Consider the following 20,641-nt stretch of genomic DNA (forward strand, 5'->3'; position numbering starts at 1 on the left):
CTTACAAGCGCATGTTTTCCGCGCCTAGTTTTCACACGTCAACGAATTTAGATGAAAGTTCATGTAAAATTGTTTTTTCAACTTCAAAAAGCTATAGTGTTTGTTTAGGTTTTGAATAGTTGTTTGATTTATTTTATTAAAATTAATAGATTTCAGAAGCCAATATTTATAAGTATTCAATGATATTATTGTATCATCTATAAATTAGTTATAAGTGTTTTGAGTTTTTGATCTTACTAGGCAAATTCTTTTTTAGCAGTGTATCCCGCAAAAAGGTGGAGGGCACCCAGAAACCTAGTGTTAAGACACTCATTTCCCATGCGTGTTGAGTGGTGTAACTCAACGCCGCGGTTTGCCTCGTTATCAGATGGAAAAATAAAAATGTTATATACTAGCAATTTGCTATGGCTTCGTCTGTTCTAATGTCTTATTTTTGTAAGACATATATATAAAGTTAAGTTGGTATTTAAAATATAAATACTTGTATATAAAATACAGTAAAAGAAAAGGGAAATTTCATTCATTTCAATTCAACAATCACTACTTGAATTCTATCTGGTTCATAGAACAAGTTACCTTATTTAATTCATTTACGCACGTAAATGAAATTTAAAATTATTCATAATTAATGATCGATTTCCATTTTTTGTGAGTCCATGTGAAATATTGATTTTGGTGCATACTATTAAATCGATCTCGGTTTGCTTTTAAATATATAATATTGTGAGCTAAATTGATATTTAAATATATTAATAAGGTTTTTTTTACATACAGTACATTTATAGTTGCAAAATATATTGAAAAATTTGAAAGTTAGTAATTAAGTATACACAAATAAAGAAAAATGATGTCACAATTTTACAACTTAACAAATAACAATAAAAATCGATAATCGTTCCGCCATTGTAACTATATGCAAAATCGATTAATCGATATTGCCCTCACATGTAAATTACAACCATATTTGTTTGTTTGTTTCTTATAGAGATTAAAGCGAAAAATTCTTCTTAAGGCCAATTATAAATTTCCAATGCTACATTATTATGCCATAAAAAGAAACTTGACCCGAAAATTCTTTTGCCATTCGTTCAAAATTGCTTCGACTTTAAATGGTCGAAATTCCAAGATCCGACATGGCCAACCTAGATATATATTTCTTATAATTAATTGTTGTCAACTCAAATTACGAAAATATTCAATTTCATTGACATTTTCACTGTTGTAGGTACTAAAAAAGTAAATAATATAAGAAAATTATAAACATATGTAAATACGAAAAAAAAATTGTGAAAATCTATTTTTCAAAACCTAAACGAATAATACAAATTGTTAATGTTTTCAGTTCTAATTTATTTTTTAAAATAACATTATGCCCAAATATTACCTATGTTGAAAATAATAGAAGATGTAGAAGGGTGTGAATAAAATGACATGGAGAGTTGATGGGAAAATCCATTATTGGGGAGGTTTTTGTCTGTTAGTGTCTGTTAATTGCCCTAAAAGGCCATAGGGCCCAAACCCTATTTAAAGTCAAACGTTGCCCCACAACGCCAAAATTACCTCCGAATTACATATGAAAAAAAAAACACATAATACATACATTATACAAAGAAAGTAGATTAATTACGATTAAATCTTAAAGCAGAATACAAATAGGCCTAGCATTAGCAATCAATAGTTACGTAAATTCATTGAATATTAAAATACCTTTAAATACCTAGTCTGTGGCAATTCTAAACACATTTTTACTTCCGTTTTGTTTTAATGAAAGTAATTTAAAATTCTATGTAATCGTTTTACTATAATGCCCATGTAGATTTAAATAATTTACATTTTAAACTATTTACGTAATGTATTTGTAGAAATTGGTGTTTTTTTAGTGCCTATCGATTTATTTCGTAATAAATGGTTTGGAATAAGCAGTAGAATTTAATATATTTATCAAAATATTTAATTAAAAGAAAATTCAACTGTAGTATTTTTCGGCACCATCGTAAGTAAGTTGGAAATTACTTAACTATACAAGGGTGTCGAGAAAGCAAAGTGGGCAGAAGGTGTATTTAGCAGCGGTGTGTGTGTTTAGCAGCGGAACATAACGCAGTTCTTTGTTTTCAACTAACCTCTATCAGAACAAGGAAAAAATAATCCAATTTCTCTGATTGGGAATTGAACCCACAAAAACAACATATAAATTGCATATATCTGTATATTAATACGTGAAGGAAAAACTTTGTACGAAACTCTCTCTCAGTCTACTCTCTTTTTACGAAAAGTATGAAATTCGGAACACTTTGGTTTATTAGTAAAAAAAAATGCAGAATGAACTAACATTTCTTTCAACTATGCCTAAAAACACATTTGACAGTACACACATTCACATAAAATTACACACGTTGCCATGACAACGCGTATCGTACGCGTCAACAGCTCCTCTAGTCTCCTTAATTACTTACAATCTATTTGGTATTTCATACGTCTACTTCCTCATAGTACTCGTACCAACAACTGTTCTAGTCCAAGTCTCCGCGTCGGGACTATCGTACACGACGCACGCGTTGTAATTACCATACAATATGTGCGTGCTGGGGCCCTTCAATGAGATGTAGGGTACCCATTTTGATGGGGTTTGGTGTTTTTTTTTTTATTGTATTTTTTTAATTTCTCGTTGTTGTCGAGATATATGCGTGATAGAGAGAAGTAACTTAGTGTTAAGATACTAATTTTCCGATGTTTTCTTTCATTTTCGAAATAAATTTGCGTGTTAAGTTGCGGAACTCACTCACTTTGTTTTGTTATCAGAGCAAGAAAATAAAAATAAATTATTATCTTGAGTGAAAATAGAACCCACAATTCGTGTTGACGACGCTTGCAAAGAAATGTTATTTTGCTAAACTTAACAGAGAAGTAACAGTAATTAGCGAGTTCATTATTATTGATTTACTCTTAATATAAAAAAATATATACAGCCATTTTGTATAAAAGAAACTACAGATACACATTTTCAAAGATTTTCTATAAATCACCTTTCATTTTTTAGATAAACGTTTTATCAGAAGAAGAAAATAGTCAAGCTATTTCATTACGTCCAAATTAAAAATATTCTGTAAAACTATTTGGTTAATTAAGTAATAAAAATTCAAATTTCTGTATTACATACTTTGGAAACATGTTTAAAAAGATATCAACGAATTTAAGCAACACATGTATTATATAAATGTAATCATTAAAGGGAATGCCGAATGTGTTGAAAGTGAAAATGATGATACGAGTAACCTTGCAGCTAAAAACATCTGGCACTCTCGATGTTTTTATACGTCCCTCACACTTTGTTGCGAGGTAATGACAAATCGATCATTTTATTGATTTTAAAATGTAGTGTTAAGTACGACAAAGAAATATTTTTTAAGTAGTAAGCTTCTAAAAACTGAAGTGTTTGCTTGAACTGACATGAACTTAGACGATCGGCATTTAGAGATATTTTTCAGGGTGTCTTGACTCTAAGTTTAACCTAACATATTTATATAAAAGTTATTTTTAACTTTAGGGCGTAATTATTAGTTACAAAAAAATTTGGGTGGACACCAGACTATTTTGGGGTGGGCACGAATAGAGTAATCTATACTAATATAATAAAGCGGAAGAGTTTGTTTGTTTGTTTGTTTGTTTGTTTGTTTGTTTGTTTGTTTGTTTGAACGCTAAGATCTCTGGATCTACTGGATCGATTTACTTTGTTTTTGTTTTGTATGAAAGCTGCATTCTTCAGAAGTGCTATAGGCTATATAATATTACATTACACATATATACTAATAAATTAAAATACTTTCTAATTTGACATGCAATTTATTCTGCCATGTTAATAACAACCGTCGTCGCTACGCGACCGCGTTCCGCGTTACCGCGTCATTTTGATATTCATCCTTATGAAAATAAATATAATAGTCACTTTTAGCATTTCATCTAGATTGAAATTATATTTCTATAGAAATTATATTCTTATATTTCAAGCAGGCGTAGCCGCGTCCGGGTCCGCTAGTTATTTATAAATACTGATCGCGTAGTAATACGATTAAAATGAACATATAAATACATTGTTATTTAGTATATTACACTTATATTAATAATTATTAAAAAAGACTATTATTTTTTTTTTAAACATCCTTGCCCTTCAAAACCCACAGTCACCGCACACCTCACATCGGTCCTTAACCCCTTCCAATGTTTATCCAAGTGACTGTTCACCTCGCTTATTACATTTTCCTGTTCATCCCTGCACTTGCACTTTGATGCAGATACTCACTTCTAGAGGCACTTTAATTAAAATCCAAGCTTATAGTCTACAAATGAAATATACTTTATATTAGTTCTGTGTGGCAACTGACAAGTGGGTAGTTTAGTTAAACACTCGTGTAAGAGGACGGTTTGAATTATATATATAGAGTAAGTATTGCAGTACTATTTAACGTATTGCTATTAAAATGTAAAGTACTAACTTATATGTGGAAACGAAATGCGAAGAATTCATATAGAAATATATATTTTTTATCGAGTATGTGGGAGTACTAGGTTCCCTCTGTTTACTGAGCAATATTCGGGCTACATGGTATAACAGAGCATTCGAGGTAGTCTTGGGGTCCATGACGTAGCGGATAAGCTCCAAGAGCGTCGCATGAGATGGTTTGGCCACGTTACGCGCCGGCCTAAGAACTATGTCGGACGCAAGTGCCTTGCTATACTAGTTCCTGTGGCGCGACCTCCCGGACGCCCAAGGAAGCGCTGGTTGGATGTCGTGATGCAGGACATGAGAGCCAATGGTCTAACCACCGAGGACGCAAAAGATCGTGCAAAGTGGAGTAGGTTAAGTACGAAGGCAGACCCTGGTAATAGCCGGGATTAATGCCAGGAAGAAGAAGAAGAAGGTATAACAGAGCATGTTATCATTATGGGTTTGGGGATTCTGTTATGTTTTTTACTTCCCGAGTGTACATAGCGCATAACCTCTATGCTAACTCTATTCTCTGTTTTCTCCATCAGCATTATAAAATAAGCAAAAACTTACAAAAATCCGAATCCGAAGAATAAACAGATCGATTCGACTATAATAACATCCCAATGCAAATATGTAAAAAAATATAAAAATAGTGAATTGTATATTCGTTATAGTATACCATGTATTATTAAATACATATTTTGGCAAAGAAAAGCAATAAGAATATTATTCACAGAAACTCCTACCATTAATTTATAGCAAAACTCCTTTGCAATGTTAATGCTATAAATTTTTAAGTAGGCGCTACTAGCATGATGCTAGTGCCGAATAAATAAATGGTAAACATTATACCGTAAAGCAAATTGCCTTTTGGTAGTCAACGACGCAATATACTTCAAAATTTGGCAGAGTGCCAGGACACTAGCAATATTTACGATCGAAGTAATTTTAAATGTTTGTATGGAAATTATGGTATTATGTCATATAATTCGTATAAAATAGAAAGTTAATGGCCTTAGTCATAAGGTTAAGAAACTTATGAAGAGAAACCCTGAAAATCATATTTGAGTGTTTAAATTTTCTTGATGAGTTAACATGTATCTCATTAATATTATTTGTGGCTGATTTAAAACTTGATGGTTCTGGTTGAACACTCAGGGAATTATTAATCGTCATTTGACCACTCTGGTAGGCAAAAGCATCTAACATTAAGGTTCCCTCTGCCTACTCTGCTATATGTGGAATACAGTGTGAAGCTTAAAAAAAATCAAAATGGTTGGGAAGAAAAGAAACTATTAAAATATTAATATCTTCCTTTGTATCCACGCGGTATATATGGTAAGGTACGTTTTAATAAGACAATAATACCAATACATTATTCTAAAGTATAAAAAAATATTCTAAAGTATTAAATTTTAAATATTAAAATTCTATCCTGCATACAATAAGATTTCCCGAGTCCTATGGGATATCGTAGTTTTTACTATAATTACTCGACACACGCTGTATTACTAGTTCGTTTTCAATTTTCTTTAAAAAAAAATCTTTTAATATTTTTTTATCCTGAATAATATTTTTAGGTAGAGAGCAAGTAGAGTTAAGACACCTCCCCATACAGCAAAAAAGCGATAGCGAATTTACAATTCCATATTCATTTTTTACAATTCCCACTTAAAAACTGTTTCATCATAACTTCATATATTTTCTTTATTCTCTCAAGTCTCTCTCTATAATATTTATTTATATGAAAAAAGAGCACTCAAATCTACAATATATACTCCTTAACGAATGTCAGACCGAATGACTGTTGGAGAGGCTCGCTCCGTGTTATGAGAGACAATATTTGCAGTTCTTGCATCTTGTGAATTTTAAATAAAGGAAATATGTAAGTAAATTTATATTTTTATTAATGTTTTTTACTAAAATATATGTATATATAGGTTACAAAAAGGTACAAAAAGTTCATAAATTGAAATAATTGGAAAATCATATAAGAAAATCTAATCTAATTATAATAATTATATGCTCGATCCTTTTTATTTATTTTTTATATATTATTTTATTTTTAATTTAATAATATTTCTATTCGACACAATTGTTTTAACTGTTTTTAAACAAAATTAAGTACAGTACATTTATTAAGAAAGATCTAGTAGTAAAACTTTAGTTTCATACTTAATTCTAAATCAACATTACAAAATCCAGATGTCTCATTCTTTTCCATCTTAGAACAAGGTGAACTCCTTAATAATATGTTATACAATAAATTATTTTATAGTAATATTCAACGTGTATCGAAAACTATTTAAAACTTGAAATATTTTGTATATTTATATTAATCTAGAAATATAATCAAAATCGTTTCAATGTTTTTTCAGTATAATGTATTCGAAATATGCTAAATGTAAACTAACGTGTGAGCTGGTATTGTTTCTTTATCATATATCTATCAGTTGTAAGGGCTCAAAGTGGCTCAACTCATGTTTTAGAAAAAAATCTGATTTATTTTTTCATGTATTTTTTACATTATTTTAGGTCAACTAAATAGTAATTATGTTAATATAATATTACATTAAATTGAAAACATTTTTATTTGAAAATTACTTCATAATACCATTTTTACCACACATATTGTTCAAAGAATCTATTAAACTAATATATACCTTGAATATAACATATGAACAAAAGTTAGCTTTTTGTAAATAATTAATTAAGTTTTTCCTATTATATTATTTTTTTTTTATTCGATGCCATATATTTAGTCATATTTATATAGCTGTAAAACAAGTTATTTTTACCTATATTATAAATATGAATTTAATTATTAACTTTAAAAAGAAAAAAAATGGATTATATCTAGTTTGCTTTAATGACTCATAGTTCATAGGTACTATTCACAGCCATTTAGCATTAAATTTATATGAATCAAATTCTTATATTATTTAAATATTTATTTTTTTATCGCACTTATTACTGTGCAAACTACAAAGGGATTGTATGGGAGAATCGATGGCTTTGGCGAAATCGATAATTGTATTGTATCGAAAGAAATATTAATATCGATATTGATCAACACGTCAACGGCTACTTAATTTAGTATTATTTTGTTGAGTCATGAATAATAACATTTTGACGCACTGAAAATGGAGGATGTCACGGCGAAAATGAAGAAGAACGTGTTCAGATGTAAAAAAATATTATGAAGGAAGAATGAGTGGTAAGAGAGGCAGGTTTAGACCTCGGTTGACCTTCGATACGAAAGTATCGCTGATACTGGAAGAAGGTGACGAAAAAGGATTCTGGCTCTCTCCCTCCATGAATGACAGTGGACGAGGCATCAGACATACATATACAGAGACCATTTGGCGCTTCCTTCTCTCTGGTTACTCCTCTAGGGAGCGATAAGGGGTTAAGCTAAAAAAACATTAATATGGGCACATAAATCTCGAATTTATGGTAACTTTCTTCTCCAAATATTGGCACTAATGAACGTCGTACAATCTACGACTTACTACCAACCATTTAACGAAGTCTATTCTAATTCAAGTAAAGTAAGACAAGAGGTTGAAGCAAAAGAATAAATTCTAAAAATAGTAACAGTTTAGTATAAAAATGTTGCAATTGTTATGAATATAATATGAAAAATACGAGACCGACGATAAACAGACGTTCAATCGCGTTTAGCGAGTAGGCGTTATCATAAATATTACTAACATTTTCACGACTAAACTATTTCAAAGGTTCCGATAAAAATATGAAGTTTGTACTGGAATTATTAAATCTACGAATATGTATAAGTACTAGTATATACAAGTCTTCCTTCTTCTTCCTGGCATTAATCCCGGCTATTACCGGGGTCTGCCTTCCTACTTAACCTACTCCACTTTGCACGATTTTTTGCGTCCTCGGTGGTTAGACCATTGGCTCTCATGTCCTGCATCACGACATCCAACCAGCGCTTCCCTGGGCGTCCGGGAGGTCGCGCCCCAGGAACTTGTATAGCAAGGCACTTGCGTCCGACATAGTTCTTAGGCCGGCGCGTAACGTGGCCAAACCATCTCAAGCGACGCTCTTGGAGCTTATCCGCTACGTCACGGACCCCAAGACTACCTCGAATGAATGTGTTGCGTATGCGGTCAGACCGCGTTACGCCGCACATCCACCTCAGCATCTTCATTTCCGTGACGTGAAGCTCCTGAGTGTGCCGAGATAGTGCTGGCCAACATTCGCTGCCGTATAAAAGAACCTTGTATATCAGCCCCTTGAGCTTGGGCGGTATTCTGCGGTCGCAGACCACGCCAGTGACCTCCCGCCATTTGGCCCAGGCAGCGCTTATCCGGCCATGGACATCGTGGTCGATGCCTCCAGACTCGTGCATAACGGATCCAAGGTACCTGAACTTCTCCGACTTAACGGCTGGCTCAGGACCTATAAGGATGGTGCTCGAGTCCCGGCTCCCGCAAGCCATGTACTCTGTCTTCGACACATTTAGTTTAAGACCGCCGTTCTCAAGCGTACCCTTCCAGAGGTTCACTTTACGCTCCAGCGTCAGTCGGTTCTCGGCAATGAGTGCTATGTCGTCGGCATACATCATTAGCCATGGAGGCTGGTCCTGGATGTGAGCCGAGACAGTATCGAGCACTACATTGAATAAGAACGGACTAAGAGCCGAGCCCTGGTGAACCCCCACTGTAATCGGGAAGGGTCTAGTGTCGCCAACAGCAGTCCTAACCATAGAAGCGGAATCGTGGTACATGCCCCTGATAATCTCAATATAGGCCTCAGGGATCCCTTTGGATCGCAATGCCCACCAGATACACTGACGAGGCACACAGTCACTGTATGATAAACTTGACATTGTATGATAACATTACATATGTACAGACATTGTATGATAAACTTGAAACTGTGGAGGGGCAGAAGCTCATTTACAAACTGGCACGTTCCCGGGATAAAGTGACGCAAGATATCGCAAAATGTCTTTGCGTCAGAGATTCCCAGGGCACGCTGCTCTGTAATCATGACTCTGTGAAGGAGAGGTGGAGAAGCTACTTCCAGGAGTTGCTGAATACTCAGCACCCATGCAGTCTTCATCACGACCCACCGCCTAACCTCGGACTTATTGCCCCAATAACCCTAGACGAAACATGTAATTGCCTTCGACGCATGAAGAACGGAAAAGCGGTGGGACCTGACGACATTCCGATCGAAGCGTGGAAATCGTTGGGCTCTCTTGGTGTACTCATGCTTACTGACCTTTTTAACCATATCTTGAACACTGGTAAGATGCCGCATCAGTGGCGGCTTAGCTTTATTACCCCTATTTACAAGGGAAGGGGCAGTGTTCAAGATTGTGGTAGTTATAGGGGCATTAAGCTTATGAGTCATACCATGAAGCTCTTCGAGCGCATGATCGACCTCAGGCTCCGCCGAGAGTGTACTGTCTCTGAGTCTCAATTTGGATTTCAGCCAGGATCGGGCACCATGGACGCCATTTTCGCCCTCAGAACTTTGATGGAGGCATACAGGGAAAAAAGGAGAGCTCTGCACGTGGCCTTTTTAGATCTGCAGAAGGCCTTTGACTGTGTGCCTCGTCAGTGTATCTGGTGGGCATTGCGATCCAAAGGGATCCCTGAGGCCAGTATATACAAGTCTTCCATTACCGAGTAACTGGTAGGTAAGGCATTGTTGAATATGGCGGCGGAATTTTCAGCTTTACGCTGTATCTTGCATGTAGAAGGCAGGGGAAACCTAGTGTTAAGACACTCCGCTCCCCAACTTCCGCCGAATTCAGGATTTCCTAGAGGGAATCGAACCCACAACTTGTCGCGCTTACATTCACACGTTTGTGCCACTGCGCTATGAAGTTAACTCTGAACTCAATTTTTAATGAATCTACAGCACGACTAGCCTCTATTGAACTGGTATTCTATTATTATTTTTAATATTAACCAAAACATTTTTTTTCGTAAAAATATTTAATATACAAAACACAATATTTTACTATTTAATTAAAATAAAGATAGATAATTAAATTAATTACCCATTCATTAAATCAATTAAATAATTGCCATCAATTAAATGAAGAAATACGATTGAATTTTACGTTTACGTCGTTTCCAAACAAACAATTTTTTAAAGATACAAACAGTCTGGGATGTTATATGAACCATAAAATTTACAACTTCCTTTCGTTGCGAGAATTCGAAATCGGTTTAATCGTGAAAATCTTTGTGAGGCTAACATTGAAGAAGAAAATTATTAAATTATTAAGAAGTTAATGGGTTCGATTCCACTCGAGGAAATTTGATATTTAATATTTCTTTCTTTTCTCTTGCAACGAAGCAAGGAGTGGTGTTGGGTTCCGCCACTCAACACGCATTCTTCAATTTTGGCAAATTTGCCCTTAACATTTAGTGTTTGTCTTATTTAAATCCGTTTATAAATAAAAAAGTAAAATAATTATTAGCAGAATTTTTTATTGTGCAGTTCAGGCGGGCGAAGCCGCGGGTCGTTAGTTACTACTATAACAGACGTTGAACTGATATTGCTTTCAGTCAGGCTATTTAACCAACTTATTAAGTAATTTTCAAATCTTTTAAATACTTTTCTTCCTTCACTGCCTTATCTTCACCATTATGGCGCCAGGCCTACATTGTTTTAATATTATTATATTTTTGATTCTCCTTTGAATAACAGAATATATTATATTAGATAATTTCTATGTAAAATACGGCCAGACGGATATTTAATATCTGGTTCAACAAAAAGCGAGAAGAAAACCGCCACACTCAGCTTATTAAATTGATAGAAAGAAGAGAACGGTGGGTTGTGTCACTAAGTATTTTCTACCTACTCAGCATAATACGGGAGGAGAATTACAATGGCTTTAAGGATTCATTAAATCATTGTCATTTTACAGGCCATCTCGGAAAAGGTAACTTTTACGACCATTTTTATCTACTATAGGCACTAGAACTTTTATAGCTGTCTTTAAAAGCTAACCCTTCCATCTAATCTTCACTGGAAAACCACAAAAGTCATAAACTTTTACGATCATACTTAATAATATGACAATAATGTCATTATTTTTATGTTTTTTTTTATTTTTGAACGAAATGAAAATGGAGGGTGATGGGAATTTTACTCTGGAAGAATATTACAGTAAAAAAAACAAAAAATAAGTTTTTATCATCATCATTATCTTTATCTCCGCCTCTATACTCTAGCCTAATTCTGGCAGCTGAACATGAGCCCCCCCTATATATATATATCTCCTAGACTATCTATCGATCCATGGAATACAATCATGGGCCGTGGTAGTGGGACAGTTGAAATTTTCACAGATTTTGTCGTTATAACAAAAAATACACAAAAACGTGATTTCTTTTGCCATTTTTATAAATAATTGTACTGATACCTCCGCGCATGATTCCGACTCGCACTTGACCATATAAAAAAAACTGATCTAATAATAAAATATTTATAAACCAGTTTCCCAAGAGAAATGTGAAATTTATATACAAATTTCTCTAGTAGCCATTTAGACCAATTCTCTCACAATAAAACTTAGGGCGTTGAGTGTAAGTAACCATTAAATATTTAAGAATACTTTACAAGTGTACCTAAGTCCAGTCTAAGCCTACTTAAATAAGATTATGCTAGTACAAACTATAGGAACTACCCTTCAAATGTTGACCTTTAAATATGACGAACTCATATTATATACCTAAATGAATAGGATAAGTTTTGGAATTAATGTTTTTAAATTTCTGTATAGCAGGTTAGGCAGAGAGAACTTAGTGTTAGGACATTCAGTTCTCTACTTATCGCTAATATTTTGAGATAATAATGTCTCAAAAAAAAATTAAATGAAATATAATATTTCTCTTAGTGGAGATTGGGGAGTGTTCCTTAAATTCCATAAATTTTATTTGAGACCAGTCGTAGCGCAGGAGCTGTAAAGGCGACAGGTTGTGAGTTCGTTTCCCACTCGAGGAAAAAACTATTTTCATTTCTTCTCCGATGTCGAGGTAACCACCGCCATTCAACTCGCAATACTTCCAGAATTAGAAAATTAGAAAACTGAACTGAAACCGGAAGTGTCATAACACTAGATTCCCAGGTTCCCTTTACCTACCCTGATTTATGTGGGATGCAGCGTGAAGCTAAATGAATAAATACTTAAATTTACATCTTAGTAGCATTATTTTAATATTTTTTTCTTTTGATTTTGCTTTAACATTGTCTATCACCAAATAATAATCTGATAAGGAATTGACGAAATTTTTAAATCCAGCAATTGGATGATGATTTGCCAAACTTAACGCCGCATATAAAATATACAATACATCAAAACAAAATCTGATATTGCTACCAATAAAGCTGTAGTGTCCACACAGATATACTACAATAGTACTTCTATTCTAAACAAAAGATTTTGTATCCAGGCACCGATTTATCCTTGTTATTGTATCAGGTGAACAAAAAACGTGCGAAATCCTCTTTCATCCCCATATTGCCTGTCAAACCCAGCACTGTACACTTGTGAGATAAAACGATATTGTTTGGCTATTTTTAAGGCTATATAAGCTTGGTATTTTCGTTCTTCGAGGCGAAACGCGGCGTTGAATTACGCCACTCATCACGCAACGCCTTCGGATTTCGGCAAAAAGTGACACGGAAGTGGGAGGTTTCCTCCATTCCCTATTTTTCGCGTAATCTCGAGGTATTACGTAGTGAGGTGGTTAAGACGAATAGCGAAAATTTGTCTATATTTAAAATTTCATGTCCTCGAGCGGGAATCGAACCCATATCCTGTCGCCTTTATAGTTACACACTTATGTCCCTGCACAACGAGTAACCTCTTAACATACGAAACAATAACGTCATTGTGTCGTCAAATGAGTTTTTTTAATTAAAAAATAAAAACAATTTCCTACTTTCATTGTCTTGACTTAAGAAATATGAGAATATTTTATTGAAAAAATATTTAAAAAACTAACTTACCTGCAATTTTCCTTTCCCGCATCTTCCGCCATAACTGCTCAGCCTTTCTCATCGGCCAGTTTTCTATTTTTGCACTGAAACTTCTGAAGAACTTGTATTCTTTGAAGTGGGACATTCTTCTTTCCATTTTACTAGGAGTATGTCCCGGAGGTGGCGGCGATGGTGCCTTGGGTGTAGATGATGGTGACGCCATTTTTTATTTACTTTTTTGTTAAATTTTATAGTAAAATAACTGATTCGAACCTGTCAACTTTTAGATATACACTCATTTTTTAATTTTTTGTTTATTATTTGGTCCCGATTACTTTTTTGCTATTTTTGAAATTGATATATTGATTTTGAATTTTAATATTATTTTAAAAACCGATTACTTTTACTTATTAACAATATTAAAGTTAAACGAGATCAAATATTATATTATCTATATATTGGTATAGAATATTTTTAAAAACACTTTTATTTATAATCTACATTTTTAATAATTTTGACGCAAGAGCACTTCACTATTTTAGGATCACCTGAAACAAAAAAATCCTCCTTACATTGACTTAATAGTAAAAAATATAAAATAAATATTCTAATAACGTAACACTAATATGCATTTCAATAGGTAATTAAAGGTAATCTAATAAAAAGAGTCTCACTTAAGTAAGTAATTAAGTATGGTGGTATGATTTAAAGAACCATACCACCATACTTTATTCTGTAATCTTCTAATATGACTTTTTTAAGACATTATTGTAATTTCTATTCACGCCATATATAAAGAACTGAACTGAACAAAATATTTATTTGTTTTATATATGTATACATATAATATCTGACAGTAAACGAAAAGCTAGACACTAATGATATTGCCTTACCAGAGGAGAAAAATGAAAATCATTTATTTCCTCCATCAGTGGGGATCGAACCCAACACCATCGTTATTAAAATCCTTAATTACCATATAACTTGGAATAATTAATTATTATTATAGATTATATCGTAATATTATTCGTAGTTACTATTATGAAATTGGATTGTAATTATAATATGCAAATAACAGTATATGTAAATTAACACAAGTTGACACGTAAGGCTTAATTTATATATTTCTTTGTTTAAATATTTGGGTGAAATATAAAATTAAACTATTAGCAATTTTGAAAGACAAAATTCAATTTTTTTAGTTTTTTTTTATTCACGCTGTATCCCGCCTGTACAGGGAGCAGACAGGGGCAGACGGAACCTGGAAACCTAATGTTAACTACTACCTACTTCTCTTCCTATTAGGACACTTCCGTTCCCCACTTTTAATCAAATTCTGGAGGTGGATTGGCTGGCACGTAATACCTCAAGAATTCGGCGGAAAATCAGATGAGGAGAGTCATTACCCTAGGCTTTCCAGGCTCCCTATATAATCGGAATAAGGTATGAAGCTAAAAAAATATTCTAATTTAAATCTTATTCAAATTAAATCATATCATAGTATAATGAAAATGTCGAAAATATATTTTCATATAAAGTTCACAAACTACTCGACTAATTCCCGGCTTACATCGCACCAACTAAATAATTCCTGAAGGGACTTACTCCGCGCATATTATTAGCCCCAATTCGAATGTATGAAAATTATCTTTATAAGGGAATTTATATGATTTTTTCAAATTTTAGCTTCACGCTTTATCCCGCAAAGCAGGATAAGCAGAGATGTATTGGGTGGTGGATATCAACGCCGCACATTATATACCAGAAACCGGACGATAAAGAGATATCGTAGTGTCTTAGCACTAAGTCTTCTAGGTTATAAGCGGCAATGTCCGCCTTTGCTAACATGCGTTTATATTTGTACTAGTGGACCCGGACGCGGCTACGCCTGCTTGAACTATAGAAATATTTATTAAATATTATATAATATATTTATTTTTATAAGGATCAATATCAAAATATAAGTTCAATTTGGGTGACGTTTTCTTAAAACAACAAAGAAACTTTGCAAACCGTTGCTTAGCAACGACGGTTGTTATTAACATGGCAGAATAAATTGCATGTCAAATTAGAAAGTATTTTAATTTATTAGTATATATGTGTAATATAATATTATATAGCCTATAGCACTTCTGAAGAATGCAGCTTTCATACAAAACAAAAACAAAGTAAATCGATCCAGTAGATCCAGAGATCTTAGCGTTCAAACAAACAAACAAACAAACTCTTCCGCTTTATTATATTAGTATAGATAAGTAGCAAAATTATTCTAAATAAAATTTATAAAAATACAAAAACATAAATATATGTAATAAAAACATACACTCCGTTCCCATTAAGACACTTCCGTATTCCACATTCCGCCGAAATCTGGAGCTATCTGCTACTTTACCAGAGCGAGAAAATGAAAATATTTGATTTCCTCGAGTGGGAATGCAACCCACAACCCTCGCGCCACAGTTACACTTTGAGCCCCTACGCCATTTCATAATATTGTGAGTACAAAGTACACTATACAAGAGAATCTCCGTAATATCTTGTTATTGGAGCTTAACGCGGGTACTTCAGTGCATGCTGTAAACAAAATTATAGTCTTAAAGTTTATCTAAGAAAGCTTCGCTCTTAGTAGCGGAAGTGGAATAAATATTAACCTGACCCATTTTTATAGGCAGAGGTAGTCTATTTTTATAATTTATTTATAGTATATTTCTTAAGGTTATGGTTATTTTTAGGGTTCCGTATTTCATAAGGTAAAACCGAAACCCACAACTGACCTCAGAGTCTTTCGTATTTTAATAATTGTTAGTTCATGGCGCCAGGTAGGAGAATGGTTTCGTTCTCCAAGCTACAAGCTCTATGCCGTATGTGTATATCACAGTAAGAAGAGAAAATTCTCTTCTATAACTCTCTGCTTTCCGCAGTTCAGAATTCAAGACATTTAATAGTGCTATTCCACAATTAGGAAAGAAAAAATACATATGACACAATTTAAAATCAAATTAAAACAACAAACTGGTTTTAGGAATGTCATAATTTAAAATAACAATTGGAAAATAATTAATTTCCTTTAATATTTATTTCCATTGCACATAAAATTTAAATTTTTTTTCAAATTCAGTGAGTCTAAGCCATTATAATTAAAGTTAAAGTAAACGAAAAACACATATTCTATATAAAAAAATATTTGGAATTCCATCAATCAGTTTTGTTGGTGGTTTCACGAGAGAATCGTTTTTAGATTATGTCCAAATACATTCTGGGCCACGGTCGTGCTTATTTTTCTTATTCTAATATTATTTATTCAAGTTTTCGAAGTAAAATGCCTTAGAATTGTATTATTTTACATTAAATATTTATTCCATATAAATACTCATATCACTTCATAAATTAATTCAAGAAAATTTATATTGAATTTTAAAAAGAAAACATTATTTTTCTACTTAAGTATGTCGCTTGCAATAAAAAGCACATATTTAGTTTTTAGTACTCGACACAGTTTTATTTCAAAGAAATCGAGTCATTCGAATAATTTAATAATTTCATACCGATTGTTCGTGCGCATATGTATGAAAAAGGTAGCTATGGGTTAATTACCGCTCGGGAAAATTAACTATTTTCATTCTAGCCAGATAGAGTGCGGCGTTGAGCTCTGCGACTCAATATGTAATGTCTAGGTTCTAACAATAGGTTCTCTCTGCCTGCAGAAATATAGTGTGATATTAAAAACTATATCAAAATATAACTAAAATGGAATAAATGTGTAAAACTTTGAAACATAACGCTACCTTTAAAGCATTTATCTTTATTAAGTACATTTACTGCGAAAAAATAGTGGTGTTCTCTAAATATTCATATTTTTGTAGGATCGATATAACAACGCAATGCGACGTTCTAACTTTTATTGCTTAGACAGGTTCTTAAATATTAAAAAGAAAATCAGTTAAACTCATTGATTATTAAGAAAAAGTTATTTAAGGCCGTTGTAGCGCAGTGGCACTAGCGTGTGACTGTACACGTGCCGCTTGTGGGTTCGATTTTCATTCGATAGAATTAATTATTATTTATTTTTATTTTAATTTATTCGCTCTGGTAACAAGGCAAAGAGCGGCGTTGAATTTCGCCACTCAACACGCATGCCTCGAAAATTCGGCAAAAATTGATGAACGAAGTGCCTTAACACTACTCGATAATCTCAGGATCTACTGCGTCAAACAAAAAAAAAGTTATTATGTTTATTTATCGTAGTTTGTAGGCCATATATTACAAATTTACAATATGTTAATCATATTGTATACAATCATATTGTATATAATTTACAATATGTTAATCATATTGTAAATTTGTTTAGATTACATATTTGTATAGATTACATATAATTTACTATAAATATATTTATGCATATATATCTATAGAAACGAAGACCTGGCTTCGCTATACCAGAGCTCGGGGGAGAAACAAGATTACACCGCATCCCAACTTAAGCCATTTCCAACATCAATTTAGGGTAATTCATAGTAAGTTTAAGTTCCAGAGAAAATGGGAACAACACGATGTTTTGCAAACACCGACGCGGATCCATTATGAACTGCAAAGTTTTGATGGATTAACCAAATTACCTTATTCTATTATATACTCGTATAGCTTTGGTAATTTGCATTTTGATATGTTTTTTTTTTCAGCTTCACGCTGCATCCCGCATGTAGCATGGTGGGCAGAGGGAACCTAGTGTTATAACACTCCGATCACCACTTTCCACCCAATTCTGAAGACAATGCGTGTTAACTGGCGAAACTCAACGTTCAAGTAATAATTTATTTTTTCATTTCACCTCTTCGTCTTTGAAAATCGATGGATTATAATAAGAACTCGTAGGCAACAGCTTGTTATAAACTTAAATAACTTGCCAACTTTTTAAACATAATTTTCACAAGCTCGACTCTCTTCGATATCAAAGTTTTTATATTTATCAACTGATGATATTTTAAATAGGTGCTTTATCAACAATATTCATTTTATCATCAATATAAAAAAATATATTATATATTTTTAAAATTATTAACGTTGTTTCAAATTAAATGGTTTTTTAAATATATTTTTGTTATTTTTTGACTAGCGCGTCTTAGTTTTCTTTAGTGAAATTGACAGGAAAATACTGAAGCACGATCGAATTCTGAACTGAACATGTCCCGTCTATAGAAAAAAAGGAAGACGGAGACATTTTTTTTATTTTTTTATATTAACTAACTAAGCACTACAGACACGTGGTTTCTTTTTAAACGGTTTTATTTAGCTCACCCCGTTTATTTGTTTGTTTGGGTCAAATTTAGTAATTGAAATTTAACCCTCTTCCCGTTAACCGATTGATCTGAAATTTGGTATACGCCTTTGATTCTGGTGACAATACAATTATCCATATTCAATATTATTGTGAATCCAAGATGGCCGCCGCTACAAGATGGCGGACAACTTAGTTTTTTTCAATCCCATCAATATGGGTATCAAATGAAAGGGCTTGTCAATTAGAATTCAGTGGACTATACAAAATCAAAATCCAAGATGGCCAACACTACAAGATGGCGGACAAGTTAGTTTTTTTCAATCCTATCAATACGGGTATCAAATGAAAGGGCTTGTCAAGTAGAATTCAGTGGACTACACAAAATCAAAATCCAAGATGGCCGCCGCTACAAGATGGCGGACAAGTTAGTTTTTTTCGACCCCATCAATATGGGTATCAAATGAAAGGGCTTGTCAAGTAGAATTCAGGGCACTATACAAAATCAAAATCAAAGATGGCCACTGCTACAAAATGGCGGATAATGTAGTTTTCAATCCCATCAATATGGGTATCAAAATAAAGGGCTTGGTAAGTATAATACAGTATACTATACACAATTACAATATGAATCTCCCACCTAAGTCAAGATCTGGTATCCTGTCGAGGACTGTGTGGCTATAGGGTGCCTAAAAATGAGACGTCGCTAGGGGTACACCACCCAAGGTAAAAGGTAAAAGCGCGCCGAGAACTGTATGGCACTAGGTGGATAAAAATGATATGTCGTTAGCGTTTTCCCCTCAAGATTCAGGCACATCTTGTTGTACATAGCCTTGCTCCTCTATTGGACCTCTGGGGGGTCGATTGTAACATTCTCCATTAACCTTGCAATAATGAGGCACTCAACGAATTGAATAGTAGGAGAAATAAAAACTAAAAACTTAAAAATAAAAAAGTAAAAAAAAAATTTTAAGTTAAACGGTTTTATATTGCAGATAAATGTACTAAAAAATAAAAAATAATATCATGGAAATTATGATTACTAAAATAAAATCGTGGGGCACGTCTAATATCTACAATCGAAAGACATGGCATGAGACTTCACCCACCTAGTGGTAAGTAGAAAGTGTCCCCACGATTTTATTTTAGTAATCATAATTTCCATGATATTATTTTTTATTTTTTAGTACATTTATCTGCAATATAAAACCGTTTAACTTAAAATTTTTTTTTTACTTTTTTATTTCAGCTTCATTAAAATTATTATTTCCCATTTCCAGACGAACTAAAATGACGTAGCCCAACGCCGTTTAGACTAAACCAGACCAGAGTAAAAAATGAAAATAAATCTCTCCACACTCCCATAAAAAAAATCATAAATATATACAAAAATAAGTAATAAGAAACAAAAAAGATTTTAATATACCTAGTAGAACAATTTCCAACAAAATACGTCTCTAAAATAATTATCCGAATATTTTTCCTTTTACCAATATTACCTACGTTTTCAACAACTTTACAGGAGACATCTAATCGCTTCCATTATTGATACAATTCCTTTTGTACAATTTTCTTCAAAAATGTGATTCAAAGAAAATAAATGGTTGATACTTAAGAAATTTCCAAATATATCATCATTTTGATTTTCTATTTCTAACGGTTTGTTTTTCTTTAATTTGGGTGGTATTGTTTATCGCATATAGTAGAATAGGCAGGCAGAATAGGCAACTTAGTGAAAAGACACCCCGTTCCACACTTTCTGCCCATTTTTTGAGATATTGCGTGTTGAATAACGGAGCTTAACACCGCGCTTTGATGTACGCTAGAACTTACATTCTAATATATATATATATATATAATAAATAAATTACACAGAAGTACTAAGCTATTATTTATCGTGA

At 33.1% G+C, this 20,641-nt stretch overlaps 1 protein-coding gene across 2 annotated transcripts in view; it reads right to left on the reverse strand.

Moving 5' to 3' along the window:
* The window catches only part of cv-c (RhoGTPase activating protein), a 283,691-nt gene extending 269,712 nt beyond the window's left edge, over window positions 1-13,979 (reverse strand). Inside the window, exon 1 of one of the 2 annotated variants that reach the window (XM_085190195.1) lies at window positions 13,496-13,841. In XM_085190195.1, the coding sequence (XP_085046321.1) occupies window positions 13,496-13,688 (193 nt within the window). In that variant the 5' untranslated portion in view covers window positions 13,689-13,841. Of the gene's footprint in view, window positions 1-13,495 lie in introns of both variants that reach the window. The other variant, XM_085190198.1, reaches the window with a different exon arrangement.
* Between the last annotated feature and the right edge of the window lie 6,662 nt (window positions 13,980-20,641).

This window comes from Heliconius melpomene, chromosome 9, assembly GCF_056956725.1.
Source record: "Heliconius melpomene rosina isolate 202511_hmr_F chromosome 9, ASM5695672v1, whole genome shotgun sequence".
NCBI lineage: Eukaryota > Metazoa > Arthropoda > Insecta > Lepidoptera > Nymphalidae > Heliconius > Heliconius melpomene.